The sequence below is a fragment of the Physeter macrocephalus genome, chromosome 18 (genome assembly GCF_002837175.3).
Source record: "Physeter macrocephalus isolate SW-GA chromosome 18, ASM283717v5, whole genome shotgun sequence".
NCBI lineage: Eukaryota > Metazoa > Chordata > Mammalia > Artiodactyla > Physeteridae > Physeter > Physeter macrocephalus.
In genome coordinates this window covers 36,238,004-36,249,344 of record NC_041231.1, presented here as the reverse complement: position 1 = coordinate 36,249,344, position 11,341 = coordinate 36,238,004, and the positions used below count along the sequence as shown (strand labels likewise).

General features: G+C 37.0%; 1 protein-coding gene across 4 annotated transcripts in view; it reads right to left on the bottom strand.

The window, feature by feature from the left end:
* Positions 1–1,333: 1,333 nt before the first annotated feature.
* The window catches only part of DENND6A (DENN domain containing 6A), a 56,130-nt gene continuing 46,122 nt past the window's right edge, over positions 1,334–11,341 (bottom strand). For all 4 annotated transcript variants that reach the window (XM_028478586.2, XM_007119166.4, XM_028478589.2 and 1 more), the window contains 8 exons: positions 9,669–9,734; positions 9,516–9,580; positions 8,846–8,935; positions 6,785–6,838; positions 6,569–6,678; positions 5,892–5,994; positions 4,617–4,691; positions 1,334–4,142 (listed from right to left, as the gene is read on the bottom strand). In XM_028478586.2, the coding sequence (XP_028334387.1) occupies positions 4,011–4,142; positions 4,617–4,691; positions 5,892–5,994; positions 6,569–6,678; positions 6,785–6,838; positions 8,846–8,935; positions 9,516–9,580; positions 9,669–9,734 (695 nt within the window). In that variant the 3' untranslated portion in view covers positions 1,334–4,010. The remainder of the gene's footprint in view (positions 4,143–4,616; positions 4,692–5,891; positions 5,995–6,568; positions 6,679–6,784; positions 6,839–8,845; positions 8,936–9,515; positions 9,581–9,668; positions 9,735–11,341) is intronic.

Here is an 11,341-nt window from a genome sequence, read left to right as displayed (position 1 = left end):
AGATTGGGATTGACATACACACTACTATATATAAAATAGGTAACTATATAGCACAGGGAGCTCTACTCAATATTCTGTAATGACCTATATAGGAAAACAATATATATGTATATGTACAACTGATTCACTTTGCTGTACAGCGGAAACTAACACGACATTGTAAATCAACTATACTCCAATAAAACTTAAAAAACAGAACCCAAGCCTAGTGTTAACACTAGTAAAACGGAATGAAACCTATGATAATTAGACGACAATAATAATAATCTTAATCTTAATTTGAAGAAAGGCATAGCGTGGTATTTAAGTAATGGGTAACAGAGAAAGGCTGGTGTTCGAAAGTCCAGAAATAACACTGGAGACTAGGATATAGAAGAATTCTACTGCCATCTCTTTTTTCTCAACATTTGTGCATCATGAGATAGGCAATGTTATAACTGCAAAATAAATGTTATAAACCTATTTCATTAACTAACCATCAACCTTAAACTTGCTTTTCTAAAAATTGGTTAGATGTGGGATATATTTTAGGAATCATGATTTTGTACCTTGTATCAAATGCTTTATCTATTTCAAACAAACAAGGAAAATTCTTGGAGCTCTATTAAAAAATGCTAATTTCTATTGATATAATAATAAATACCATAATTCAACCAAGTTGTAGATGGCATACAAGTACTGTATCTTCAATATATGAAGGGATATCAAGTTATTAGTGATAATTTAGTCATTATTATGAGTTAACATATTTTGTTATTTAAATGACACTCATCCATAATTAGAGAAGCTTTTTGCTTTCTCCAACTATCTGTTTTTAAGGGGCTTCCCTGGTGACACAGTGGTTGAGAGTCCGCCTGCCGATGCAGGGGACACGGGTTCGTGCCCCGGTCCGGGAAGATCCCACATGCCGTGGAGCGGCTGGGCCCGTGAGCCATGGCCGCTGGGCCTGAGTGTCCGGAGCCTGTGCTCTGCAACGGGAGAGGCCACAGCAGTGAGAGGCCCGCGTATCGCAAAAAAAAAAAGGACTAATATTAGATAGTTATTAGTTAAAATTTTTCCCTATGCTAAAAGAAGAAAGTAAAATTCAGGTATGTAAAAACAAGTGAGTTAAGTAAGTTATGGGCAAGTGAAAACAAAAGGACAAATTTTAATGGCATCTCTTCTAAATGTACCAATATATTTTACAGTATAGTTTGAAGGATATTACCCACTAACTTCAAAAAGGAGTAACATCCAATATATTTTATTAAAAAATAAATTAAAATCTAAAGAACAGTATTATATACTAGCTACTTTCAAAAAAGAAGAGGAAGAAATAAAAGTAATTTGAGATTTAAGGTTAGAAAAGAAAAGGTAGCAAGCGGAGAATCTAACAATACCTTGATTATTAAGCTAAAAATTTTTCATCAGAACATTTCACAAAAATCAAGACACTGGTAGGAAGGATATGAAATCACTTAATTCTGTTTGTTAATAAAATGGACTGTTCATCTGTTCATAGTGAAGTAAACAGAGGAAGGTTTTCATTTAAATTAAAAACGTAAGTTAGAAACTAAAAGGAATCCTATAATGCAAAGGTTTCATTTGCTCTACATTTTTTCAAGCATTCCAGGCTTACTCAGAAATAATACAAGATATCCAAGGGCTTTAAAATCCAAGGCCTTTAATTAGGTTTTCAGTAATGACCATAAATGCCTTCTCAAAACCCCTTTCACTGAAAACAGAAGGCACTAGGCATTACATAACACCCTGAAAGCAGTGATTCCTTCTGATGCTGGTGAAGATACACATTAAATGGCAGGTTTTAGATCTTAATGTCTCCTCCGGGAAAAAAAAAAAAAGACAGCTCTGAAAATCACACAAAAAATTAAAGTTACCAGTCTTTCTCAGGTTCCCAATGCAATTTTAAGTTATTTTTACAAGTACATAATTTGAAATTAATAGATAAACCAGGTAAGTATGATATGGTTTTCAACATGTGTTAGGTTTTTTGTTAAGTACAGTAAATATGAAGATACCATTATTATGCTAACTGGCATCCTTTGCTTCTTTTTAGCTGTGCAAAATAAAGTTGAAATGATACATCCTGTAGTGGTATAATTTAAAAGATCCTTGATATGACACTAACAACTTTCAAACTCTGGTCATAAACTACATATAAATTGTTAGATTATTAAAATACACCTTTTGAAAAATAATAAGATGACCATTTATACCTAAATAAGGTTTCCCAGGAAGATATGAAATACTTTAGCATATAAAAGTAGTTGCCCCTTTTCCATGAGGACAACTGTTGTTTCACAAAATAACTCACGTGATTCAAGGCAAATGATTTCTTTCAAATGCCACATTCTCTCCATGACTTTGAGGTATGCTTCAAGAGACTTGTATCCATGAGAAAAGGGCACATTTGGATAGAAGACCACAGTTACAAACACCAAGGACCCTTTCTTAAGTCAGGAGTGCCCTTAAGAGTTACATTAACAGAGAATAAGAGATAGCTCCTGAAGCCATTTCTTTTACAACCTACAACTAAATTTGGATATGTAAAGGATAATTCAAGACACAGCTATGTCATGTGTGCCTATTTTAAACAGTGGCTTCTTCAGGACACTCCTATTCAAACACTATCGAAAGACCCTTATTCTACCAAACCACAATCTTCTATTTTTGGCAAGGTAGTATAGTGTAAACAAAACAAAACAGAAACAAATAAAAACAACAATGACAAAAAACTAGCTATAACAGTGACTGAGGCAAAAGTTCCATGTCAAACAACAGTAGGGAAAGTATTCTGAGAAATACTAATTTTGGGGGAAAAAACCCTACCAAACAAATAATGCTAGAAATCAATCTTATAATCGCTCAAATGACTATCACATAAAAGTTTTTAAAATGCCTTTGAAATAAGAATAGTTCAGTTTTAAAAAGCAGCTGAGGGCTTCCCTGGTGGCGCAGTGGTTGAAAGTCCGCCTGCCGATGCAGGGGACACGGGTTCGTGCCCCAGTCTGGGAGGATCCCACATGCCGCGGAGCGGCTGGGCCCGTGAGCCATGGCCGCTGAGCCTGCGCGTCCGGAGCCTGTGCTCTGCAACGGGAGAGTCCACAACAGTGAGATGCCCATGTAACACACACACACACACACACACACACACACACACACACACACACACACACAAAGTAGCTGATTATGAGGTTTATAATTAGAATGCCTTTGAAAAACAGAAAAGCTAATTAACTTGGGCCCAATTAGCAAAGGGTAAGAGGATATAAACTCTTCCATAATTAATACTAGATGTCTTCTTCCCTTTGGTGAAACTGAGATTAAATTTGAAACTGGTAAAGAAAATAATGAAATGAAACCTATATGACAATTGAAAAAAAAAACACCAATGCCACTAATAATGAACACAATGGGAGGCAAAAAACATATTTTTAAGCAATGACTACTCAAAAGAATGCCTTATAAAAAACTACATATCATAAACAAGTTAAGAAAAAGCTTCAAGACTAGCAGCTGGGCTTTGTGAAACACGCAGGACAATGGAAGGCACTACAAAAGCATTAATCACTCCTAACTACAAGTCTGACAGTTCAGTCTTTTCCTTCTTCTTAAGAAGATAGCCAGTGTGAATGTCATTTTTATATCCCCCTGAGTTTTATCATGATTGGGCAGAGAAGCACCAATTTAAAAAAATATCTGCAATGCCAGCACTGCAGTTTGGAATCACTTAAACTGATGGCCCCACAGGTCTCTCATAAGAGCACTTTAGAACATGATTAAAAATATAGAAATGCCTTTCGGTGTTTCAGTATTAAAGTGGAACCAACACAGATATCCATTTTTTTAAAACTAATGCACTAAAAAGGTCTGTTTATACAGTATAGTCTTTCAACCCTGTAGCTAGCATTCACGGCTATTTTCCGCTCCGAGAGATCTTGGGCGTCTGGTTGAAGTGTCAGTATGCTTCATGGTGTACAATCCTTTTGGCTGGAAAATCCTGGCAAACATCATGTCATGCCCGTTTTGAGCAGTATGCCTTGTAGGTCCTCTGGCAATGCTAAAATAATTGCATCTATGTGTGTCCGTAACTTTTCCATAGTGTCAGGTTTCACAGGTAAATGCTCTCGATCAGCCTGCAACTATATAAGGAACATTTATTTGGAAGCATTTAAATTACCTTTTGAGGCTGTATTAATACAGTATATTCTCTAAATAAACATTTTAATGGTCAAAGATTTGGAAACTTCAGACTGAGACCAGAATTTACAGAATCTATAAAAAAGCAAAGAACATGCCACTTTAACAATACAATTGCTGAGCTCAAAAAAAGACTTCATGTAAATTAATAGATAATATCAACGCAGACCATGTGGTATTAAATATAAGTCACAATGTTTTTTGTAAAGCTCATTAGACTCCATGTAAATAACTAAAAAAATATATGGCTTCACTATGATCTGCTTGAGTGACCAAGTATTTTCAGTCAGATCTACCATCAATTGACCAATCATAAGTCCTCTCATTTAAAAATTTACTTCTGTGATACATTAAAGTTGTCACCTCAAATAAGAACAAAATAACTTCATAGATCTTTGGCTGCTTTGGCTACATACCAGCTTGTTTTTTAGCTTCAATACAAGGTCTACTGTTTCTACTTCTGTGTGTTTCTGGGTCCAGTGAAGTAAGTCCTAGAAGAATAAACAAATCTCAAATCAGTAAATACTCAAAATAATAATCAAATCGTTCTATTTCAATAGGCAAGGCTACTGGCAAGAAAGGACGGGAAGGAAAAGGAGAACAGGGTATTTAACCCAGACATAGCATTATAGTATAATTCTGTACATGATATTCTGACAATGTGAATCAGATACTTTTTGACATTAGCCAGAATGACTGTCTAATATTCAGAAGTAAAACACAATGGAAAAAATTCCTTTCTGGCCCTTTTAGATCAATCAAGAAAAACGAAACTGGAATTTAAGGTACGATACTAACCCCCAACCCCACTAAGTAGTGAGTAATTTATAAGGTACATCAACTAACAAATCAAGGTAATTGTGAACATGAATATATTACTGGATACAAACTTTGCATCTTCAAATAAGCTCTGCCTGGGCTTATCTGTGGTTGCCTTCATGGTATTCCTTCTCTGAAAACCACAGTCACTGAGAGTTTATGATTAGAAAGTTAACACTGAGGCTAGCCCACCTCAAGCTAAACATAAATTGAGACTATCCTTTATATTTTTAAAAGTAGCTTAATTTAAAATAGTCTGCTGACAAATTATAGAATATGAAAAAGTCCAAATACAGGAAAAATGTATTAATAACTGGGAAAGGTGAATAACGCATGGTGGAAAAGATGCTGAGTTAGACTGCTCGGATCTGAATTCTAACTCCATCCAGTGGTATGCTAGTAAATATTTAACAACTGGTTCTCAGGAAAAGTTCCTGGTTTATACCATTTGCCAGTTTCTGTGGTGTAATTCTCCCTCTGTAGCTGATTTCAAGCTACCAACCTGAGATCACTGAATACAGAGCTGGGAAGAGATGCACACGACTGGCTCTTGTGAGCCAGTGCAAGTGGGCTCAAGCACACTGCTGGTTCCACTACTTAGCAGTGATTGGATCTGAAGCAAATCACTTAATTTATAATCCTCAAGTGTCTCATAACGCAGATCATAACACACCTACTTCAATGAACTATGAAGATTAAAAGACATTATCCATTTAAAGCACCTGCACAGTCCTTGGCACATAGCACACGATCTGGAAAAGTTAGCTATTACTATTTATAAAGTAGTGGATATGGATATAACCTTTCAGCCTCTATGAATAACTTTATTTTCAATAGCTGTTAATCATCACACAAACACGCTGTTTTCTAACCTCTTCACAAAGAGCTTCCAGATGGAGTGCCTCCAGTTTCTGGGTCATTTCCTTCCTCCGGGTCTTGAACCAACCATCAAAATTTGGAGATTTTAGAAAATGCCTATAAAAATAAATTTTTAAAAAGCAAAGTTTGATTATGACTTAACTTCCTCTCCTCAATACTTTTTCTACCTATAGCTAGGAGAACCATGTGAAACAATGTAATTTTTAAAAAAAAAAGAATATGTTGGATTTCCCTGGTGGTCCAGTGGTAAAGAATCTGCCTTCCAATGCAGGGGACGAGGGTTCAATCCCTGGTTAGGGAACTAAGATCCCACGTGCAGCGGGGCAACTAAGCCTGTGCACCACAACTACTGAGCTCGCGCGCCTCAACTAGAGAGCCCACACGCCACAGCTACAGATCCCACAAGCTCTGGAGCCTGTGCGCTGCAACTACAGAGCCCATGTACTCTGGAGCCCCCGTGCCACAACTAGAGAAGAGAAAACCCGCACGACACAACTAGAGAGCAGCCCGCACACTGCAATGAAGATCCTGCATGCTGCAACTAAGACCCGATGCAGCCAAAAAATTAAAAAAAAAAAAAAAAAAAAAAGAATATGCTTAAGCCCAGTTTTTTGTTTCATTTTTAAATAAAGCTCTATAGATGGATGAAATAGAAAAAAAAAGGACCAACCGGTAAAGTCCAATCCAATCGCCTTTTATTCTAGAGGTCAGCTGAGGTCCTGTTTTCTCAAGTGTTTTCATAAATTCTTCTGGGTGGAACTGTCTTAATTGGGGTGGACTCTAGAAAACATGACATACTGTAATTAACAATTAAAAATGGACATATTCACATAAGTTAACTGCAGTTATACAACTCAAACAGGAATTTAACTGAATATATTTATACCTTCCATGGAGAAATGCTTCTCTGAAAAGGCATCAAGCTTGCCACATATCTTTCCTAAGTCCAAGAAAAAAAAGTTAGTCAAAGTTAGGTGTTCTTACCCAGAGAGTCTTCAAAAATGTTTAAACTGACCTACTTAAAAAAAGTGGGCTTCCAAGTTTTTCATCATATGCTCTTTCAATGGACATCAACAACACCATCACTCATCTCAATAGATACACTAAATTTAGATTGAATTGAGAAGTCAGACTTTCAATAAAAATTTAACTAAATCTCAGAAAATCCAAAGAACTACCTATTTTTAATGATAATAATTAACCTTATCGAGTAACTGTGTGCCAGAAAATGTACTCAACATTTTACATGCGTGATCTCTTTTAACTCTTGCAACTATCCTTTGTGGCAAGTATTACTGGGAAACTGAGGCTTCGAAAGGCTAAGTAACCTGCCCAAGTTCACACAGCTTGAACTTGAATTCAGGTCTACTTGACTTCAGCCCATGCTCTTATTAAGCACTTAATTAAGTAAAGTTCACTTACTTAAGCAAGTTGATTTAAATGGGACAAAATAAATTGACATCTATAGACTAAGAGAGAATATTTCTTCCCAAAGTATAATAGTAAAGATTTCCAGACTGCCCTCCTATAATATTCTTAGATAGATTTCCATTAACAACTACACAAATCTCTCTCTGATGCAGTCTCCAGACTAGGACCACATCATGGTACTGCCTTATACTGTGAGGCATAACTTTTAGTAATTTAACATGATGTTCCACTGCACTTCAAAAAACAACTATATCATCTAGTCATGTATTTCATAATTATTTATTGAGTGCTACCAGGAGAAAGACTGAGGAAAAGGTAATGAACAAGACAGATAAGGAACTACATCACGGAAGTACATTCTCACAGATATATCAAATTGTGCTAAAGAAAATAATATCAGATTTCAAAACTTCTGCTCTTTCCATTATAGTAAATGCAGATGATAATGGCAGCTACCTCATAGAGTTGTTAGGAGAATTAAACAAATTGTTGGTCTCTAGCGCCAGTGCTTGGCAGTCTTAAGAAAGCACCTGCTTAGCTCTGCATAGTGAAGTTCTTCTTCCCAGTGAAATCTATTTAGCCCAGACCATGATCCTACGGAGTTGCTATTTAATTCTTTAGAAAGTATAATCAGGGCTTCCCTGGTGGCGCAGTGGTTGAGAGTCCGCCTGCCGACGCAGGGGACACGGGTTTGTGTCCCGGTCTGGGAAGATCCCACATGCTGCGGAGCGGCTGGGGCCGTGAGCCGTGGCCGCTGAGCCTGCGCATCCGGAGCCTGTGCTCCGCAATGGGAGAGACCACAACAGTGAGAGGCCCGCGTACCGCAAAAAAAAAAAAAAAAAGTATAATCAGTAAACATGTTTTTTCACCTGCACAGTATCCTGGGAATGTAATATTGGAAGTCTTGGGTATGCTCTTCAAGGAATAGGTACTACTGTAGGATCTTGGACTAATAATAGAATCCTAAAATGTTCAACCTCATCTCTACCCCAATGCCTCCTTCAAGCAGTTCAAGCTTTGTCCTGATACCTCAGACGAAATGGAAATATGAGCATACAACATCACTGCTTAAAACCTCCCCATCTGCTTTGGGAACACAATCTGAGTTTCTTAGCATGAAATAAAAAGTACCAATCAAAAAATAAATAAATAAATAACATCAGAGAAAGAAGCTCCAGTAGAACCTTTTAAGGTGCAAAATTCAATAATTATATATAATATTTCATAAAAATTACCTCATTTAAGATTCACAACAATCCTGAAAAGTCTTTAGGAAAAGTGTAATCAGCCACATTTTACAGATAAAGAAATTGAAGGTCAAAGAAACGAAGTGACTTAGCAAATTACACAGTTAATACCAGAACAAAGAATTCAGGTGTCTTGCAAAGGGCTCTATTTTAATCACTACACACATGAGCAAGCAAAACAATTTAAGATAAGGTTTTGGTGGATGAAAAAAACATTCATGTGCCCTTCAACAAATCATTAAATTAAGCAAATACATATGCTAACTTACTAATGGAATGATGAAGCTTTGTGTCAGTTCCAAAAAATAACGTCGGAGAATAACGCTTTGAGCCTCAGAAGGACGCTTCTGTTGTACACCCTTAAAAGAGGAAAAACATGAGAACCTACACTCTAGTGTCAGAGAATACAAAACAATGAATGCTTACAGAAGTTTAGCTGATACGTAAAAATGTATTTTACTTGATAGGAAAAAAACCCTAGAACTTCATCTTGAGGTAATTTAATGTAAAGTTCACTGTGCAATATCCTGTAAAAAATCCTTAGAGCAAAATATAAGACATTCATCCCATACTTTAAAATATTAGCTCACAACAAAGACTATATTTATTTCATACCTGTTGTATTAATAATATTTACATTTTCCAAAAATGCTAACTATCCTATTAGGTGTTAAGCTACCTCATAGTACAGTCCACGACTTTCTCACGATAACTCCTAAGTTTTCAGGAAGATTGGCACTAGGTTGGTAGCTGCAGTCCCATATTTCTAGCCCATAATTGCTGCTACATTAGTCTCCTGATTTTCATGAAGCTTTGGTTCAAATCCAGAGTCCAGAAAGACCTCTTTTCATATTATTGTATATAAGGCACATGTTGTTTTACTGGATACTGCATACCTGAGTAAGGAAATTTAAATTAATAATATGAGCAAGTAATCACCTTCTGCAATTGTTTCATGATTTCTTCATCTCTATTTAGATATGGCTTATAAGAAGTATAAACTCCTAAGAAGTAAAGAAAAGAAAATAAGGTAAGCAGTATGACCCATTTACCCATATAGTATATGTTTCAAAAATTAATAAAAGTCAATACCAGGTTTAGAATCCAGAGTCTTTAGGTTCTTCAATTTTTTCACTTTAACCTGCTTAGGAATTTCACCTGAAGGAAACATCATAAAGATTCTTATAGTTATTTGAATTTCACATATCACAAAACTGGAATTTTCTAAGACTGATAATCCACTGTTATTTACTTAGCGATGTTGTAGCTAAGGTATTCTTAACATCAGTGAATATTTAAGAGTTTATTCCTAGTACTTTAAAACTGGATAAAGGGAACACTGGGCTATATAACAGCATTACAGAAACAATTGTAAATTGTTTGAAAGCAACTCCTAAGTTAGTATGCAGATGTAGTATTCAAAGATTTTTTTTCTGGTACCGCCCCAAATTCTGCTTTTGCAGTGTAGAAACACTGCCACCAGGTGGTGATAGTGGAAGCCACAACCACAGGCCTGAGCCACAGGTGGACTGGACTCTGGACTCCTAAGCAGGGATGCTGTGTTGCACAAAGGAGTATGAAGTAAAAGAGAGAAAAGATTACAGGATGAAATGTATACATTGTTGAATACTGCTCCTGGGTAGAAAGAAAATCTGAAGACATGTGCAGTAAGGAAAGAGAAGAAAGTGAGCTACTGTAGCTCTGTGGAGGAGATTAAAAACAGGAGGCTTTGGGGACAGACTGAGAAACAACAGGAAAGAGTCCAGAAACACTCAGGTTTCTGGAACGTTTCTGATTTATTAGATCACAGTTTTTATTTTGTCAACTTATTCTATATATTACCACATACTAATTCATTTTTTTGGCTGCTTTGGGTCTTTGTTGCTGCACACAGGCTTTCTCTAGTTGTGGCGAGCGGGGGCTGCTCTTTGTTGTGGTGCACGGGCTTCTTATTGCAGTGGCTTCTCTTCTTGAGGAGCAGAGGCTCTAGGAGAGTGGGCTTCAGTAGTTGTGGCACACGGGCTCTAGGCACGTGGGCTCAGTAGTTGTGGCTCGCGGGCTCTAGAGCACAGGCTCAGTAGTTGTGGTGCACGGGCTTAGTTGCTCTGCGGCATGTGGGATCTTCCCAGACCAGGTATCGAATCCGGGTCCCCTGAGTTGGCAGGTGGATTCTTAACCACTGCTCCACAGGGAAGTCCCCCACATACTAATTCTTATGAGAATGTCTCTCATCTTGAATGTTATCTCGCAGTTTTGCTTTCCAGAGTTCAGAGTAGCTTTTCGTCAGATTTGTAAAACTTTTTTTTCTTAAAGTGCAGAATTAATACATATTTAACCATACAGATAACTAAATTGAAATCACTATCTGCCTCTGACTCTAAGAACCCAAAGAACATCATATGTCAAAACCACAACGCTTTGAATAAGTCTAAATATTTCTGTGCCTACTTTCTGTTTCCTTCTGCTCTAGATCACAAAGGACTTGCAACTCCTGTAACCACCAATGCCATTTATTATATATTATTTCCTGAAATTCACTGTGCAGAGGAACCAAATATCAGGGAGGAGAATAATTCAGCAGTAGGTTTCATATATTCTTTACATTCAATAAGTTCTAGATAATAATGAAGATATATAGTGATCCATATCAAATTTTTATTTTTTTTTTGCGGTACGCGGGCCTCTCACTGTTGCAGCCTTTCCCGTTGCGGAGCACAGCCTCCGGACGCGCAGGCTCAGCGGCCATGGCTCACAGGCCCAGCCGC